The 20,739-nt window shown below is 42.3% G+C and overlaps 2 protein-coding genes across 2 annotated transcripts in view; one reads left to right on the top strand and one right to left on the bottom strand.

Annotated features, from left to right (window-relative positions):
• Positions 1 to 18,343, bottom strand: part of clcn2a (chloride channel, voltage-sensitive 2a) — a gene marked incomplete at both ends in the record, with an annotated part of 33,452 nt that extends 15,109 nt beyond the window's left edge. Inside the window, 4 exons of the mRNA XM_083928172.1 lie at positions 10 to 138; positions 966 to 1,097; positions 5,361 to 5,529; positions 18,293 to 18,343. Coding sequence (XP_083784298.1) covers positions 10 to 138; positions 966 to 1,097; positions 5,361 to 5,529; positions 18,293 to 18,343 — 481 coding nt within the window. The remainder of the gene's footprint in view (positions 1 to 9; positions 139 to 965; positions 1,098 to 5,360; positions 5,530 to 18,292) is intronic.
• On the top strand, positions 5,928 to 8,181 carry LOC310957804 (zona pellucida sperm-binding protein 4-like; the record flags this gene model as incomplete). The annotated part of the gene is made up of 8 exons (XM_083928537.1): positions 5,928 to 6,210; positions 6,322 to 6,509; positions 6,644 to 6,741; positions 6,825 to 6,982; positions 7,054 to 7,246; positions 7,329 to 7,476; positions 7,558 to 7,633; positions 8,066 to 8,181. The coding sequence occupies 8 exons, from the start codon at positions 5,928 to 5,930 to the stop codon at positions 8,179 to 8,181; spliced, it is 1,260 nt and encodes a 419-aa protein (XP_083784663.1).
• Positions 18,344 to 20,739: the final 2,396 nt, after the last annotated feature.

Genomic DNA, 20,739 nt, shown 5'->3' with positions numbered 1-20,739 from the left:
GTGTCTTACCCACGGCTTGAGGCGCCAGTATCTGTGTGAATCCGGCTGAGAAAGTGATGAGCACTACAGGGTAGGTGACCCAGGCGATGTACTGCAGAAGCATGTTACTGTCCAGTCCGCCATACATCCACTTCTGTGCTGCACACGCACACACGCACACACACACACACACACACACACACACAAACATACACACACACACACAGACACACAGACACACACACACAGACACACACACACACACGCACACACACACACACACACACACACACACACACACGCACCTTCATCTCAGTATAATGCAGTAGAATGATAAATCATTCATTGACCAGTTTTCCCACTTAAGAAGATTCATCTCTTTGTGAATATATTCAATACCTATGCTCTTCATCACTGCCCTTTGACCTCCCTTCTCGACTTTGCTGCTTTGCGGGCTCCCCCTCCTCATTAATTCTTCATCTCTCATAGTACCAAATGGTGTATACATGTTCATATATTCATGGGTGTGCATTCAATCTTCAAAAAACTCACAGTTGTGGTACTCTTATTTTCATTATTCACAGAAATTTAATGATGTGAGAAACAGGAACTAAAATGTTTCTGAATGTAGTTTTATTATAGCTTAATCATTTCTGAGGATTTTTCCTTAAAGACAAATTAGTTCAAATTGATGCATTTGATGCTGTGCGTGAGTAAAAATCATATCTATTGATCATTTTCATATTAACGAAAGAGACTTTGTTAGCTAGATAAAATCAATAGAACTCTGCAGCAGAATGCCAGGCAATTTGTACCATCTACCTTCACGCCATACCTGACAAGGCCTCTTAGCCGTTTGCTGTAAAGCTCCTTATGAATTAATGCTGTGCTGCCTCTGTGAAAACAGCCCTTTTTTCCCTCTCCATCCATCCACCTATCTTTGAAGCTCTTCCCTCTCCTTTTCTGGCTCTCTGTCTCTTTCCTACCTTCTTGGCAGAAGGCGATGGCGTAGTCCATGACCCAGCTGACCAGAGCCATGAGCAGCCCCAGAAGAATGAGGAAGATCCAGTCCTCCCCCACCCGCGAGATCAGGAACTTCTGGCAGCGAGACGCACACACTGAGGACACAGAGGCAGAGGAGGAATAAAAAATCTGAAATGAATCTTCAAGGTGTAAAAAAGAGACTGAAGAAATATATTAGCTGGTGAGAGACTGAAAAGAACCAGCTGTGTCAGAGGGGAAGAAACGAATGTGCACTGACGGAGGAGACGGGAATGAATGGAAGTGTTTAGGCCAAAAGCCAAGGTGAGTTTATCTCGTACACAAAGCACTTTATATACTGTAATGCATTGAAGCATATCAAACAGAAAATACATATCTTACTTATAATACTGAAGCACAGATTGAAAGGATACAGACCAGTTGACAAGATAAAATAGATTAAGATATAAGTGCAAGGAAAGATTAGGCAATGTAGCAATATATATTGTATGTGTATCTTATGTATAAACACTTGTGATAGCTCTTCATTTAATATCTCAGAGTTCAGTGAGTAGGACTGATGCATGCAAGTGTTGGATTTGAAGTATTTTTGCATCAATGTGCACTTGTCAGGTATTTAATTAACCCAATTAGGCCAAAAGAGACATTACTGTGTGATTATGATTATTATTATTATTATTATGTATAAATGGTCTTTCATGGTTAAATTAACTATATCAGGATGTCTATCACTTTTGTGGTGTGAAATGCATATTTTGTGATAACAGGTTTTGTCTGTATTGCCGGGTTTTTAATGGGATTAGAGATAAAATAGATTTCTGAGACAACAACATAAAACACAGATTATTATTCAAAGAAGAGTCTTCTTGTGTCACGTCGTCTCGAAGTTTGTTTCACCTCTGTGGTTCACGTCGACTACATGCTGCTTCTCCATGTTTAGCAGACATGTTTTTATGTCGTAAAATGCAGTCAGGGATGCATTTTGGTCCTACACTATTGAGAGGTTTATAGACAAGATACAGCAAATTAATGTCTATTCTCCTTCTGGAAACATCATTCTAAATTCGCTTAAGTTTCCTGACAGTTTTTCGGGGGGGGTGATACTTGTGGAGACAAGGATTCATCATTAATTAATCTTCTGATAAACAAAGAAATGGGAAAAACAAAAAAAATATCCTTATGCTGTGTGAATAAAAGATTCAGTTCGGCATGGATAACAGTGTTTTATGAAGACAATGATTCGAGTGGACAGAGAGATATTATCTATTTACCCGGCGCGAGCGAGCAGTGACAGAACAATAACAACCTAAAGGAGGATGTTGTGTTGTGAATATGTTGAGAGTGAGAGCATCGCTTTATCTTCATCCACCTCGTAGAATATAGAGACAAAACAAAGCTGGGTCACAGTTAAAGTTCTGCCATTACATTGTAATCTATAACTCTGAGCTAGGTCAGCTAAAAGAAGCATCACTGGACTAATTTCCTCTTTCTTGTCTGCGGACATTGCCAAAGCCTGGAATTCACTTCAACATCCAGAGCATTCATAGATGCGTCCGTCCCAAGAGGAGCTAAAAATGTGCTACTAACACATTTACCAGATCCATATTTCATAAAAACACTACAGTGGAAATATATAACGTTTTTATTACTGTCCCGCTTTGAAGACGAGAAAACTTTTTGGGAGAGCAACAGATGTGATGAAAGAGAAAAATAAACAGAGAGAGAGACTGAAAGACAGTGCTAAAATTATAAGTATCAAGCCCTTTAAAATAAATGAAATCTGACCAGTTTAAAAGGTTTATATTGTGAGAGGGAACCAACAGGCTCGGGACTGAGTGACACTGACTGATCTGAAGACAATAAGAGAAATATAGAATATCGACAGAGTTATTCTTTAACATTGAATTGAGTTCCACCTTTAAACTCTTTCATCTGGACATTTTAATTATGGAAATAATGGCTGCAAGCTATTTCTAAAATCAAATAAACACATAAGATGTGACAGAAAAATCTCAGATACGTTGTTAGCCCCCCCTTTTTACTCTCAATTGTACTTTTCTAGTTGTATTACTTGTCAAATTTGTGACTATGTTGTCTGTACAATGTGTTTATAATTATAGGAAAAATGTGTTTTCGCAAATATGTCTTGTTGTTACTGTACAGACCTAATAAACGATATACTAAATAAAAAAAGATAGACATTGCAGTCTTTCTGGTGCAGGATTCAGGTCACGGGGGGAGGCAGAGTCTCCCGAGGGAGGTAGGGCACAACTGTGTGCATGACGGCACGAGCTGCCCGGCCACCTGCTGGATGGTGGACAAAAGAAACGTGTCACAGAGAAACATTGAAAGATGAATCTTTCTTTGAAGAAGTGACTGTCATGTTCTTTCCTGGATCTATAATTTCTATTTCACAGTTCAGTGGACATTCCCATGTGGACGTATGGGGAAATTGACATTGCTATAGCTTCTCTTTCTTTGTTCCCATCACACACACACACACACACACACACACACACACACACACACACACACACACACACACACACACACACACACACACACACACACACACACACACACACACACACACACACACACACACACACACACACACACACACACACACACACACACACACACACACACACACACACACACACACACACACGTGCATCTTGGCTCGAGCTCACATCCGCAGGCTCAGTGGCGATCACAGATGTCTTCTCCTGATCCTGTTGTACAAAAATCACACCCAGCTCAAGACATTTTCTTCACCTCTGCTAGTCCTACACTGCTTCACCTGAAGCCAACTAGCTGTAATCAGGAATAATACTCAAGATACAGGAGATTTTTCACCTATAAACAGTATATTCAAAAGTTGCTAAAGTCACTGAATGTATGACGTAATACATCATGGTGCTGATCCTGGGAGTAGATCTGAGTAACGTCAGCTATAAATGCCCAGAAAGATTCACTCTGTGAGTCAAAATAAACGCAGTGAAGCCGTACATGTTTTTAGCTCTCCATCACGACCGGTAGCAGAGCCCTTGGCTGCTTGTGTGTAGGCTGCCTTTTTCAAAAGCTGGAGCTCCAGTGACTGATGTGAACCGAGGCACACACTCGTAGTCCATCACCCACAGACATGATGTTCCCACACAGACACATGAGAGGAAAACACTGAAACTCCCACCTCCACCAAAATCTAAAGGTTCTCTCCTTACACATTACTTGAAAAAACAACAGCAGTACCCGTACAGCCTCAGCGTCTATCTAAAGACAAGTCTAAAAATACAAACACAGCTTGATCTACGAGCGAGCGGCACACAGACAGCGAGCACACAAATCACTCTGACTGGCTCCTGATCTGAGAGTGATTGTTTTAAATGGCTTCCATTACAGCGAGCGAGCGAGGCTGGGCTGATATAGTGTAGCTTTCACCTACAGTGCAATGTATCGAGATTTAATCAGATCACTAGTCACAAGGGCAAAGAGGCAAAAACGGATCCTGGAAAACAGCCACATTGGCGCACTTGTGAGAACACGTGTGAAAACAAACTGGCTGTCTCTCTTTTTCCTTTTCTCGCTTTAACTTAGATTATCTAATCGCACATAAAGTCTTAAAATATTTATAACTTTATGTATTATGGATCTAAAGGTTCAGTCCAACCAAATCAAAGGACTGTAACAGCACTGGAGCAGCAATTTATACCTTTAAACGATAAAGAAGTGCTGACGGTTCGTTTAAACTAAAAGGCACATTTTCTAAATATTGTGTATATTTTGGGATATGGGACCTTTAAGTTTTGGAATATCTGCTTAAAAATAAAGACAAATGATCCAATAGTCCCTTTTCAAATAATAGTCTGCAAAGAACTTGACACACACACACACACACACACACACACACACACACACACACACACACACACACACACACACACACACACACACACACACACACACACACACACACACACACACACACACACACACACACACACACACACACACACACACACACACACACACACACACACACACACACACACACACACACACACAGCCAGCAGAGGGGGCTGTCTTTGTCTGACATTGAGACAGCTCTTGTCGGCCTGAGGTCATTGCTCAGATCAGTCAATCAATCGTGTTCACATCCCCCCTGCTCCCTTGTGTCAGGTAGCCACTCTGTTGAACTTTAAGAGGTCAATGTTATCACAAAACTTTTCGCACATGCTAAAGCCACTCTCTCTCACACACACACACTAGATCCACTTTGTTTATGAGCAAGGCTGCTTTGGTCTGACCTTCACAACATGAGCACTTCTACTAACACACTCTGAAGAAGATTTAGGGCTTGTTGTGAGATCATCACTTACAATGGCACTTTGCACAGGGGTCTTTCTCATACTCCAGCAGATCTGCAGCACGACTGCGAACACTGACGTTCCTCCGTAGTCCTCCGCCATCCCGCACTCCTCCATCCCGTAGGCGGGCCGCTTCTTCCTTGGCATACACACCCAGCTCCTGGGTGTACCGCCCATACATCTGTGTGCATGCAAGACAGAAAAAAAAAGCTTTTATGTGGTGCAAGTGGGAGAATGTTATAATACAGTGTTGAGTCACAGTAAAGATAGTCTGCTTATGTACACACACTGAGGTTCAAACTCAGCGTGAACAGGGTCAGTTGTCAGAAAATGTACTGCCTGCAACTCCACAAAAAATCTGCTCAGTTTTAACTCAACAGTCACTTCTTTTCAGACAGATGAGCAGACAATAAGCTCCACCTTTCAGCTCCCAGCTGATTAACTCTGCAGGGCTGCCACACAATTGACTCCTAATGATGAGAGGCCAGTTCTCAGCAAACAGCACATAATCAGTCATGTATAAAGCCTGTGTCTGAGGCAAGGGGTTTGTTGCAGCTTTGGTGCGGTTCTAATATCATAATGGATCTTTTCAAGTGGCTGTTTGGTGTCGTGCTGGTGGCTGTTCTGGCTTGTGATGTAACTGCCCAGCAAAACTGGATGCTGCCTCAAAAACATCAACCTCTTCTTTCTCCTCAGCGAACTCAGCAACAGCCGAAAGTCCCTCCACCTGCAGCTCCCTTTGATAAGTGCCAGGTGGAGCAGGGTAACAAGATCCAGTGTGGGCCTGATGATATTACTGCTGAGCAGTGTGAGAACATAAACTGCTGCTTTGACAGGCAGCAGTGCTACTATGGGAAAGCAGGTATTTGTGCTCTCTAAACTGTTTCTAGAGCCTCTCAAACATATGCTCCATAGTGTGTAAAATATCTGCTGCATCTGAGAAATTCATCAAGCTTTTTTCTCCCCAACCCAGTGACTGTGCAGTGTACCAGGGATGGCCAGTTTGTGGTGGTTGTGGCTCGAGATGCCACACTGCCCCACATAGATGTGGAGTCAGTCAGCCTGCTTGAAACAAATGACCCCTCCTGTACCCCTGTGGATGTCACCTCTGCTTTTGCCATCTTTCAGTTCCCTGCAACTGCATGTGGTACTGTACTCAAGGTGCAGTCTTTGCTTTGAGCTCCTGACCATGTTAAAGTGTTTGATGTAGGATTATTAAAACAATTCTCCGCTGCCATGTTTTTCTATCAGTAATGACTTCTCATTGATTGAGCACAAGTCTTTTTCCCCTGCAGGAGGAAGAGGATTATGTGGTGTATGAGAACCACATGTCTTCCTCATATGAGGTAGGAATTGGACCCAGAGGATCAATCACCAGGGACAGCCATTTTGAGTGAGTTTGTAAAACTGATCTGTTATTGGTTTTGTGGCCCACAAAGGCTTTTTTTGTAAGACTCCTCTACTCTCTCCCAACAGGCTATTGTTTCAGTGTAGGTATTCCGGCACATCAGTGGAGGCTCTTGTTATGGAGGTGAACGATGTTCCTCCACCTGTGCCGGTGGCTGCTACGGGACCCCTCAGAGTGGGGCTCAGACTGGGCAATGGGCAGTGTCACACAAAGGGATGTGTGGAGGGTGAGTGGCACCAGAGCCTCATGACGATGCCAGTGTTTGGCATGTACTAAAGCTGATGATTTTGATTGCAGAGGTGGAAGCGTATCGCTCCTTCTACACTGAAGCAGACTACCCAATCACTAAAGTGCTGCGAGACCCTGTCTATGTTGAGGTGTCCATCTTGGAGAGGTCTGATCCAAACCTCATCCTGAACATGGAGCACTGCTGGGCCACCTCCAGCCCCAACCCTGACAGTCTGCCACAGTGGGACCTTCTAGTTGATGGGTATGTTAAATGATTTAGTAACATGGCTTTTAAGGTTCAGACTTTTTTTTTGTTTGTAAAAACTAACTCCTGTTGGCTGCAGGTGTCCCTACCAAGATGACCGTTATTTGACCACAGTGGTGCCTGTGGATGGCTCCTCTGGGCTTCCTTACCCAACGCACCACAAACGTTTCATTGTTAAGATGTTCACATTTGTGGATCCAAACACCTTTTCTACTCGTAAAGACACAGTAAGTTATTATTAGTGCAATGACATCAGTTAAGTGATCTTTGTTTCCAAAACAAAATATGAAACTTGCAAACTCTTTCAGGTGTTCATCCATTGTGCTACAGCAGTGTGTCATCCTAGCAGCACAAACTCCTGTGAACAGCAATGCCATCGGCAACGTGAGTCGCTGAACTGATGCACTGTGACCAACAATTTTGATGGCTTTAATCTAGTCCAGTGGTCTGCTGCTCCCCTGCATGTTATGGATATCTCCCTACATGTGCTCTTGCCCTTTACAAGCTTCAGCTGCTCAATATGAACAGATCATTCAAAGTAGAGATGCCTAAAATATGTAGAGGGTTGAAGATCACTTCTATAAAATGCTGACGATAAGAGTTGAGTGAAAGGAAATTTGTCCCTGCTCTAAACGTCATTAAGCCATAGCACGCTGCCTAACTTGGTATAAATTTAATATATGGGGGGGGGGGGATTTAATCTGAATTGATACAAGAGGGGAAGTTGGAAACTTTTTACTTGTATATTGTATCATTTAAAATCTGGTTAGTTTTGGCCAAAGTGAAATGACTGACCTTTCCACCCTTCTCTTGCAGGAAGAGCTGTAGATGTGAGAAAGAATTCCTCAAGTCAGAGGGCTCTAGTCTCGAGTGGAGAGGTGATCCTGACTGAGCACAGAGCGTCTGCTCGACTTGCCAAATCAAAAAGATGACGGTCCACTGGCAGCCAGATCTGACTTTATTTTTAATAAAAGCTCTTGCTTTCAACTGGGTCTTGTCGGAATTTGCTTTTTGAAGGTCACTTTCTTTTTCTACTGAGGATGATTTAGTGTGGCGGCAGTATAGTTGCGCATGTAATGTACCCCTTGACTTATGCTGAGAAATCACAAGGTTGCGTTACAACAGTACTTTTGCAAGGCTGACTGGTACAATGTAGGGTATGCGCACACAGACTAGTTAAAATCAATTTGACACGTATGCATACGCTCTTATACACGCCAGTTTTACAGTATCAAATTCTTAAACATGATCTCATTCTAGCATGCCACTTTAAGATCACAGCTCTTCAGGTTCACTGCTTTGTCTCCTGCCCCCCCCCCATCTCTATTGGTCTGTCTAGGATTTGCTGTATGCTACAACTTGAAACAGCTCTGCTGCACACCACCTCCATTTTTCTCCAACCCAGCCACCCCCCTCCTCATTGAGATGGGCATCACGATTCCTCCAGACTCACTCTTTCTGCTCGCATGCACAGGAGGTGCAAAGGGAAAGCAGAGCAGCCATATAGGTCCGTTCTGACTGATGAGTAAGTGCCATGCTGTCAGGAATGCTCATCTCATAAACCTTCAACCTGCTGGGAAGCATTTAAGCAAAACGTAGCTATACATACTGAGGTGGCAGCACAGCCTCATAAGCCAGAAAATCCCAGAGGAATCGGCCAATAGGTACCGCCTGACAAATGGCAATGGTTGCTACTATTGATTGGAATGTAAACAAGCTGTACCACTGGATCAACATGCTGTCAATTAAAGCAAACTGGGGATGTAGAGCTGTTTGTGTGTGGCATGCTAAATTAGTTGGTGTGAAAAATACTACTCAGGCAAAACTGGGCTCATATTTGACCAAATGATCACCTTTAAATAAAATAATACATTACTTTTATTCTTGCATCATACAATAAGGGTATAAAATGTGACTCTTAAAGCTGCACTGAAAAATAAATTAAGCACTAAAACTTAAGCCCCTTTCACACATGGAATGCAAACCTGAAATTAAGCTGATTCACATTACAAGCAAATGTGACCCATTGCTCTCATGTGAAAGATCTGATTTTTTTTTTTTTTTTTTTTTTTTTTACAAATCGGATTATTTCAAATCAGATATCGGCCACTTTAATATGTGGTCCTAAATCTGATACATATCTGATCACTGACCACGTGACCACTTAGAGAATGTTCGTTCATAAGGGACATTCATATTCACTGATGCTTCACTGAGCAGGAGCAGATCAACTCCACCTAGTCCCGCCCTACTATGCTTTGATTGACTAGTACCTGTTTCCTCAACACGACCTTCTGGATGCTCTGCAGATATGAGTGACAACTAGGTTTCAGTCAGGAAGACTTAATGATTCTGTTTTAAATGTGAAAGTAAGAATTTATTAAACAATGCATGGATTAATATGATTGAGAGCCTTTGGCGATTAGACTCCATTAAGACTTCATGTTAAAGGGATAGTAAAGCCAAGGGTAGAGCAGGAACACCCCCCCCCCCCCCCCCCCAATGGAGTCTAGTCTAGACACTCTGATTTGCCATCGCCTGACGCCTGGAATGACAGCTGACAGCACAGAGAAAGGCCACTTTTAAAGTTTTGACAGCTACAGCCTGACTGGCTGAGGACAACAAGGAGATTACTGATAGGAGCAGAGAGAAGCGGTGACCCGCCCCCAATTAGCTGACTGTTTAATGTCTCTGGAAGAAGCTAACAGCGAGAGAGATGTGAGACAGGATGAGGGGGACGATCTTCCTGTCTGAACTTTCACTGGGCTACATTAAGGGTCTGCGAACTTAAGCTAAGCTAGCTAACTAGCTTGCTCATTCCACCATACTGTCATGCTATACTTGTTGTGGAAATATGGCGAACATCAGACAATAGCAATATGCTTTCCTATGCCGTAGAGATGGACCTTCAGTTAACTGCTGTTGCTATGGTTACTACAGCGGTGCTATAGCCACCAAAGGCCTGTGACACATTTTTGTAGTTCCAGCGCGCATGTGTGTGGCGTTATCGGTTGCATGAGGTTTTTCAGGGCATAGAAGTCCCTTTAAAGATGAATGTAAACATTCCAGGCAAAAAGAGCGGATCTGGGGGATCCTAATTAATTATTAAGCTCTGTTATTTGGATGTAGCCTTAGACATCACCTGTCAATTACCTGAGCTCTAGTGAGAACAAAAATGTCCGTATCAGTTGGACCGGACATTAAGCAGTGTTTACCCTGCCATCTCCCTATACTAGTACAAAGTCTGTGTAATCTCAGATTGAGTCCATGTGTGAATACGGTCTGAAACCCCTAAAATGATGAATGTTTTGAGGGCAGTTCTACTGAGTATTTCCTAAATTAAATAACCCACATCTGTCAACTTCTAAAGATCTTGACCAATAAAGACACACATAAAGGAAAAGTGACACCTGGTTTTCCTGGTTAATGTGGTCTATTTGTATCATCACTACACTGGGAAATTAAAATCTTTCTAAATTAATATTGTATGCTGGCAAACAAATGTTCATGCACCCACACATACCTACCACCAGCATCAGACAAACACCCACTGGGAGTATAAAACGGGCCTGTTAGTGATTCTTAGTGGCCTTCACTGGCCATCTGGAGCATGGCCCCCTGGGAGAGCCGTAGGTGGGACCCTGTGGGTTAAATGAGCTGTTACAGTATCTGTAACCAATTCACCTCCCACGTGACCAACTACTGTATCTACATTAGTCAGTTTTACTCCCACATCACAACCCTTCACCAGTTCAGCTCCTGTCTGCCACAGGTCGCTACTGACTGGCTCCAGAGTAGTGCTCGAAATGGGTGCAACAATAGTTTCACAAGGGAAGAGACAGTGTTTGACATTGACATGTTTACCACAAATAAATTGGTGTAAAAAGATGAAAGATTATCCAAAACACTTGCATCTAACTAATTCAGCTGGACAATAATAGACTGAATATCTAGATTTGGACAAAAAGGAGAGGAAGCTTGAGTGGAGTTGAGGAGTTATCATGGCTGACTGTGATAGGATGAGTCACCTGTCAATCAATCAAACATGGCTCACATCATAATTTTCCTCCTTTATCTCCTTATTTGAACAACATTATTGTAGCTGCCACTTAGAAACATATGAGAAGTAAAAATAAACTTCTAAGACCCAAATTTCTTGTGGAAAGAAAATACTGACTTTGCATCTGGTGAGAAACTGCAGGCTGAGACTCTTTTACAGCAGCTTTTGCACTCAGAGGTACAGCCTTTGTTCAGTCCAAATATTCTGGGAATAGGAGGCGATGACAATCTCCACTGAGATAAAACATATGTATCACATGAGTATTGTGAACTCAGTCTGTGGTGCCTACAAACCATAGACTGTATAAAATATGGATGTAGTCTGCATGACGTCACCCATAGGTTTCTAAAGAGCAAAAATGAAACTCAAAGTGGGTGACCCTCCAAAAATCGGAAAAGAGAAGCATTGTGGGGCTGAGGTGTACCGAATGAAACCTCTCGTCTCCTGGAATGTAACATCTTACAGACACACATTCCCAGCGTAACATGTAAATGTTAAATTATTTTTTATTTTTCATATTTTTTCCACAACAATGAACCTTGTTAAAGTTGTAATACATCAACTACATGCAACTTCCTGATTTCCGAGTATAGTAAGTAGTAAATGCAGCATAACCGACAGTGACGAGCTCCAGCCAGGCAGACCAACCGCTGATGACTAACGCAGTGCATTTAAATGTAGGGATACTCGGCAAAGAAGCAAGAACAAGTGCTTTCATTAGTGGGTCATATGATCAATCACCATTGTTTTGAGTCACTCTTTGATAGATAGTTACTTAACAGACATTTAACTAGATGAAAATCTTACCGATTATAACTTTAAATGTGAACTTGCGGACCTGGAACCTGTTGAGAAAACTTCAACACCTTATGGCTCCCATACTACAATTAATAGTAGTTCGGTTCAGTTAATAGTAAAGGTGCATTAAAGTCACTGTATAAGACAATTCCGGATGCGTTAGGCCAGTGTCTACAAATACATGAGCAAGACATGAAAATATTGGATTAACACCATTGTTGCATCTGTGTGATAATACACCAGAAATGCAGAATAAGGTTTGGGGTAATTTAGAATATGGGTCACCATTACATATTTGGTCCATGAGAAAGCACTGAAATTATTTTGGTATGTGTTTTAACTTCGGGCCATACGTCATTCCAAAATATCAATATCAGTATCCGCCTCAAACATCCAGTATTGGACGGGCTATTGCACACGTCTACTTACTGACGTGGGATGCACCCTCATTGAGACCAGCTATCCTACAGCAATTACATTGTCACTCTACAGCGATACTGCACAAGTTCACCTAATGCTACATCCCTCACTTTGCTGCCTTCCTCAGTCAGACCATGCGCAAGCTGAGCACAACAGATGAGATAGAAAAAAGTTATTCGTTATTCAGCAATTCCCAAGGCACTGCAGGATAATTTATTCATTGTGCGGAGACAGCAAGGACAAATATTTTACACTCTAATGATGAGGGCTTGAACATCTAAAACTCCCACCCTTGCTGCTTTTTAATAATAAATATTCATAAAATGGTTTTAATCTCTTCTTTTTTGTAGTGTGTGTGTGTGTGTGTGTGAGAGAGAGAGAGAGAGAGAGAGAGAGAGAGAGAGAAGAGAGAGAGAGAGAGATGAGAGAGAGAGAGAGAGAGAGAGAGAGAGAGAGAGAGAGAGAGAGAGAGAGAGAGAGAGAGAGAGAGAGTGAGTGAAGGGCGCAATCACTGCGGGGAGGGAGATGGATGTTTCAGACCCTTAAACTCCTAAATACTGTTGTGGCAGTGTGATCACTTAAACGCGTGCTGAGTGGGTATTGATGAGACCAGGGGGAATAAAAGAAGGACTAAAGCACTCGGGCTAATCCGAACCAAGCCTCCAGGGACAAGATAGAAAATTGAATTAGAGGAGGAAGTAACAAATTGGACTCATCCCGCTGTCTACATTTACATTAATATAGTTAGTGGAGGCCGCTTTTAGAATTGTTACCTATGAGTCAGAGCTCACACACACAAACAAAAAGTGATATAAACACGAAAAAACCTTGATGTTGTCGAGCAGACCCTGTGCACCCAGAGAGGTGAAAAACACTCACTGATTGTATTAGTAGAAAGCAGAACAAATGGATAGTGGAGGATGGCAGGGGAGTGATGTTAGAGAGGCTGAAAGATCAAGCTGAGACCGTGACATCTTGTCAGAAAAACGCTTGAGGAGGGGAGCTAGTTGTTCTGCGTACATCATGACGCGCATTTACAGAGATTACATCTGCAACGGGTTTAAAACGAGTGGGAGTCAGAAGAGGCAAATAAACACACTGAATGTCCGACCTTTGTACATTTGAAGTATTTAAGCTTTAGGTACAGTTCAATTTTGAGGTATTTCCATTTCATGCTGCTTTATATTTCTACTTCTATACTCCACACTTGAATATATAGTGCTTTTATTCACAGCACCTCTCACACAGCGATGGTGGCACCTTCCATCAGGAGGAACTGGGGTCAACAGTGTCTTGCGCCTGGTCACATCACGACATTGAACCACCAACGGTTAATGCGATTAATGGACAACCTGCTCTACCTTTGAATAATATTGATATTTTCCTAATTCCAGAGGTAATTTGGATCAATCAGCTGACTGTTTCGATAATTGATTAATAATCATTTTACTGTTCCAGCGTTCGAATGTCAGACTTTTCTGCTTTTCTGATTTCTAAATATCTTTGAGTATCAGACTGTTGATTTCACAAAACAAGCAGTTTGAAGCTCTTGCAAGTTGCAATTTTCACTTTCACAATTTTAATCTTTTTTAAATAAAATAATCAAGAATAAATAATACACTGATAAGTCATTAATGAATATACTAGCCGTAGTACTGATAATCTGACAGATAAAGCCACTAGTTACTTAGTAAGGTTTTACTACAAAACATGGTAATTTTACTAAATATGATGCATTGTTATATAACAATCTACCCGACAGTATATCAAGTCATCGACCAACTGCGGCATTAAAAGGCTGCTTACATGTTATTGTATCTATAATTCTAATAGTAGTCAGTTTTAATAGGACAATAAAATACACTTAAAAAAGGGCCACTGTCTAAGGAATATTAAGTTGATAATACTTCTTCCACAAGTCTATTAATTTCAAGTATATTGTATCTCTACAGTTAGATGTTCAGGTCTATTTTTACAGTCAAATAAATTGAGATGGATTTTTTTCTCTCTGCAGTCTTTGCAGTGGTCCGGGTGCAACAGCACTTTTCGGAAGTGACAGGAGTGGAAATGGACTCAAGCCAGCTTCTGTGTCGGAGAAAGGGACAGAATGCTGACTATGAGGAACTAGACCCCCGTGAAGAGACAGCGCTTTTGTGTTCGCGTCTGTGTGTGTGTGTGTGTGTCTGTGTGTGTACCAGTAACAGAGGGGGAGAGAAAAAGAGAGAGAAAGAGAGAGAGATGCTGAGATACAACCGTGATGCGTATGACAGTCAAATTCTGTCTTAGTTGTCTTCATAAAGCTTCTTATCATAGCTGCATCAAATGTCGCTGAGATGTTCAGTAACACTGTTCAATGACAAAACACAGACATCATTAAAAAAACTATGAAAGTAAGCTCCAAACAGCATGCGCATGTGTACCAACCCAACTGGTCTGTGACACTTTACACAAAACAATACAAAAGAGAAAAGGCAGGCAACAGATCTCACAGTCCATTTTGCTTGCTCACTGCTGTTCAGGGGACAATGTGTGTAGGCTTGCGTGCTGCTCAGTGCAAGCTAACAGTATGCATATATACAAGCATGTGCCGTCTTAATACTGTGTGCCCAATTGTATCCATCCTAATATTTTTTGTAGCTGGAGAAATTTGGGCAAATACTGAGGCTGTGTTCTCTTCTCCCGCGTCACTACATGCATATTTTGACATAAATATTTGTTGCAGTATAGCATTGCTTTAAATATTCATCAACACAGAGAGAGAGATAAAAAAAAGTGTAAGAATTGGATCTTCTCAGCGGAGTGATAAATCAGTGCAGCAGGTTGCTCAGAAAACAAAGACACGCGCGCATACAGTACATTCAGAAAGGCTGGCAGCTTGTGTGCTGTGGATAGTTTCTGCGGTGCTGCAGTGCCCTGTGGTGGGGAGTGGGGGTGAGGGGTGGCGGCTTTATCCTTTTCAGGTGGATCTTGACTCTGATTCCTGCAGCAGCAAAATCCTCAAGCCTCCTGCTGCGGGAAAGACATGAACATGTTGTCTCCAACATCTGCTCCAACAGAGACTTACCACACACTCACTTAAGCGCATACGTGTAGGCGGTGTACACAGTGTATACCTGCCACCTACACCCGCACACACACCCTCACAAACTAAATGCACATGCAAGATCTATAGAGCAAACTTGCCCACGCTTCTGAAAAGAGAAAACACATGAACACACGCAAAACCTATGACACATCCAGACCTCCCACACCTCTGATGAGAGCTTTTGAAAAGAATTCAGATGGAACATTTATTATACCGCGTCACCACAACACCGTCTGTCTCTTTGTTTCCCCCAGTCTCTGACCTGCGTCTTCTTCACTTTACCTGCTCCATCCCTCCATACCACAAGACACTGTTGAGGCAGAGAAGAGGGACGAAGGGACTGCTGCCTGCCGTCCCAGCATGCACCACACCTGACAACAGCTGTAGAAGCCAGTGACCCATGCACCAGACTCTGGTTGCTTTCCAACTGCCAGCCGCTGCTCAAAGGATCTCTACTGCATCTCCACACAGGACCTAGAAAGTAACAGCTTGCTGCCTAAGAAAAAGAGTTTCCACACATTGCTTCATTCATGAATATCTAAATGATTAAAAATAGCCATTTATTCTCTGTTTTACTATTCCCTTTTAATAAGGAGTTCAGGGAGGTTAGTGAGGATGCTTTCTAAGAAATTCCCAAGAAATCTGTTTGGTGCAGTGGCTAAAAAAATACAGCATCACTGCTGCTAGGCATGATGCACGAATGGATGTTATTTACAGATCAAATAATTGCTTTCTTTAGGGTTGATTTTGAAAAGGGAAATGTAATTATGGCCATTTGCAATGCAATTATATCAATTATTCAGCTCATTTTATGATAAGCTTCTGATATCCACCACGTTTTATCTTATTGGATTGTCACAGCAATGCTCATTGATTGTAAAACTACAGCACCAACAGGAGCCATAAATTAATTAAAGGGCTGTTTTTGTTCCATTGTCTCTGTAAACACTACAGCCAATCGGCTGCTGATTCTAAAAAAAGATTATTGCCAGAAATGTAGAAATACTAGAGGGAAATGGCAATTGAGTAGCTGTGAATAAGGAGATGACATTTCTGTGCTCCGTCCTTGTGGAGAAGTTATCAGACCGATCTCTATTTTTCTGCTTTCTCTGCTGTCATCTCCTCAGCCCTTCTATACAGCACCAGTGGTTATGTGCTTTCAAAAATATACAGCAACCACATGACTGAAAATCCACTTGAATCTTGCTGTTGGCAAACAATAAAACACAGAGGATTCTTTTGTCGACAATCCAATTTAAGACTTCAGCTACACAGGCAATAAACTCTGTGCACCTTCACATATTTAAATGTGTGGTTAATATCTATCTATCTATCTATCTATCTATCTATCTATCTATCTATCTATCTATCTATCTATCTATCTATCTATCTGTGTCATTCAGTTTTCTAAGAGGAAAGCACAGATGCTTTGTTTAGGGGCTTGGTATTTGATGAATTGCCCTGCCACTTTGAGTGAAAGTATAGCAGCACAAGCTGCACAATCGTGCAGAAAACGACAAAAAAACCACATGCATTAGGGGCAATGGACTGCCTGGAATGCAGCGAGTGAATGATAAAAAGCCATTTATCTGAGTACTATGGTCAAAAGAGAGGGATGGGGCAGACGGCACGTTCCAATCTCCAGAGACTCAGACTGCCATTTTACATTACTATTGATCTTTGCACTGAGACACATAGCAATGCATTGCTCTTTACACCAACATAGAGCAGAAAATAACACCTCTGTGTACCACTTGGGCCCAACGCTGCTGCACAAACCGACAGATGTGAAAACGCATAAACACATAAAGAAGAGAGGAAGAATGAAAGGGAAGATGAGAGATAACTGCAGTCAGTGACTGACAAATCAGGGTGGAAGGACACTTTAATCCACTGGTTTGCTAGACTGCCGGCCTATCTGCCCGTCCCTTTATCTGAATATAGATATCGCTGTGTAGAGCGCTTCAGGGTATCACTGTCAGTCCTGCAGTGACATGTGTGGGGTGGGGGGTGGGGGGCTGGTGCATGAGACAGTATACTCAGAAACATTCCACCCTGGGTTCATGAGTAAAAGGGGCTTCTCTAGCAAACAGGAAGGGCTGAGGAGAAGATGACAGAGGAATACATAAGGGGGTAATAGGAGGGACATGATCTGCAGAAGAACGGAGATGCAGAAGACACAGGACATGAGCAAAATAATCGAAATAGCTCTGTACGCAGAGAGAGGCTGTAATTTTATTTCAAGGATATTAACATCTTAATAATGACCCATCAGGGCCTCACATAAAGCAATCAGAGACGTCGGCGTACACATGCATTTCTCCAAGCTGAACAAATGAATCTGACATGGTTTGGGGAAATCTAAATTGACACAAATTAATTATGAGGCCAGGAAGAGGCAAGAGAGTGATGCAACACCTGTGGATCAAGGTAAAGGGATGGAGATCAGCAACTAGAGGGAAAGCAGACAAAAAGGCAATAAAATAAGTCAATAAAGACTATTTTACATGGATTTTTAAAAAAGAAATATGCCATAAAAAGCTGTATACATACTCCTCACACAGGACACAGTTTGACAACCAGCAGCTGTGTCTCCATCCTCCTCCGAAACTGGCATTAATGACACCCCCTTCATGCCCAACCATAGAAAATATCATCCATGACCTCACCCGAAACTCACCAAAGTTTGCTGATACTGAAGGGTCCGGTTTTCGGCTTTGTCCTTCACCATTGCCGCAATATCCTCATTAAGGCACCCAATCCGAGACTCGCAGGAGTCGCAGGTCCGCCCGCTAATTAATCTGCGGAGGAGGAAACGGCGCGGCTGCCGTCACATGTACAGCGTGTAACAGGTTTCTTATCATGAGCCCTCCTGCATGATGTGTAGCGCGCCGCCGCCGGCGTGTGTGTGTGTGTGTGTGTGTGTGTGTGTGTGTGTGTGTGTGTGTGTGTGTGTGTGTGTGTGTGTGTGTGTGTGTGTGTGTGTGTGTGTGTGTGTGTGTCTGGATGATAGTATAGCTGGCTGTCTCCTCGCAGCAGCGCTGGTGCGGTTTGACTGCGAAACACCGCCTCCCTCCTCCACTCTGTGCTCTCTGGAGTTACTGATGATATTTTTGTGTAGAGGCATGCAGGTGCAGGTGGAATAAAAGGCTGTTTGGACAAATTATGACGTGCAGGCTATGTTTTCTCTTTTTCTTCTTGCATGGTATTCGTCAACTGTCCTTTGCACCCGATTTGAGTCATCACTTGATCAAGTGCGATGAGTAATTCACGAGGTAGAGGCTTGTGTAACGGATATATGGCTCTATCAATGTGATAAAAAAAAAAAAAACATCTTTGCAACTGGCTACCCCTTTATTAGGTGAATAAAGAATGGTGGGCGTGCACACATTAGTGACTTCACAGTAGCCATGCCCCTTTAGCTCATCTCTGTGCCTCACTGTTATGTCGGATAAGTGGCTTTAAGTGAAGTGGCTCCAGTATAGGCCTACTTTGTAAAAGCAGTTTTCATTTTTTTTAATTTGTTGTTCTTTTTAGTGAGGTGTGCTTAAAGGTGCACTCACTTTCATAAAGATAAGAGTCTCACAAAAGACAGATTCAGTAAAGAATAACACATTAAATGAACTCTCTTGTAAGGTTAATGTTCTTTTTGAAGAATGGAAGCAAAAAATATTCAGTGCTTTCAGGGGACAATATATGCCCTTATTGAATGATGGATAACATGAAGAACAAAATACCAAAGCGAAGAAAATATAAAGACTCCAACAGCCTCAAAATGTACTTTCTTGTGCACACACAAGCATTGTACATATGGCTGACAAATCAAAGGCATGTCCCAACGATGTGACTTACTGCATTCATAGACGCGAGATCACACATGCACTGTAAACCAGAGCGGAGCTGTATTGTGAGAACACAAATGTCCGAACTGGTTGCATCAAACAGATTTCACCCTGCCAGCTCACTAGAACAAAGTCCATGTGATCTACTACGGAGCCCGCATGGAGAATTCACTGCGAGCGAGTGGGCGTGTCGATTACGTTTTTATCATGCAGCTTTGAAAACTGGAAGAAAACAAACACTCAAGGTGAAGAGGAAGAAGTGTGATTTACACAAAGACGGCGAAAAAAGAAAGTTTAACGGGATAGACAACAAGAAATGGCATTTCTTTCACTAAGGACTGTCACTGATATCGTCATACAATTTCACTGAACGGCAAGAGACTCGTTTATTTGTGACCAAATTATGAACCGATGACCATGGTGTAATATGCGCTAGGTCCTGCCTCCTGCACGCTCTACCCAGGCACCACCCCTCGCCGGCGTAGTTCTAGTAATAGGAATGCCTCTGACACAGACAAACTCCTGTGTGAGTTTGTATAAGAAAACGACTTCAGACAGCACCATCATCATAAAGAAAACAAATGAGGGACCCTGGGAAAATAGTGGACATTCCTCTAATTTATGTATTGCTTAATATTAAAGTGTATTTTACACATAAAAAACAACATATTCTACTATCGCCTGCCAAACAGCCCCATAAGGAGCATTTTTGAGTGAACAGCTGAGTTCATGGGCACCACAACTGTCACTGTCGAGGCTCATACGTCATAAAACGTGTGTTAGTGTGTGTGTGTGTGCGCTTGCAGAAGCACTTCCCAGGAGAGATTGTATCACTAAAAGCCCACACATGAAGGTTTGTTAGACTTTCAGATCACTTCCTTTCCTCCGATGACACATCATAATACTGTAAGCTCATCTCCCTGGCTTTCGCGAAAGGCTTTTTGGAGGTGTTCACTGCCAGCGAAATCTATTGCGCTGAAAGATGTGATGCCAAGTGAGAATCGCACCTGAAAGATAACCACTGTGCTAAAGATTCCCTGCTGCTGTGTATCTCTCATATTTGCCAATATGCACTCAATTGGATGGGAAGTTGAGAACTTTCTCAGGTCCAAACAAACATGCTTTCCGTACCCACTCCTAGCACCAAAACAGCAGGTCACTCGTGAATTCAAGCTTTAAATAGATGGCATTACATTAAACAATTTCACTGGTGACAGGCCATCCATTTGAATATCAAACATCTCTGATCCTTTACAGGTTAAAAGACTTAACTCCTCTGGGAGTC

This window comes from Echiichthys vipera (assembly GCF_963691815.1).
Source record: "Echiichthys vipera genome assembly, chromosome: 15".
Taxonomy (NCBI): Eukaryota; Metazoa; Chordata; class Actinopteri; order Perciformes; family Trachinidae; genus Echiichthys; species Echiichthys vipera.
Note: the sequence above shows the minus strand (reverse complement) of the source record. Positions and strands in the feature narration are given on the sequence as shown.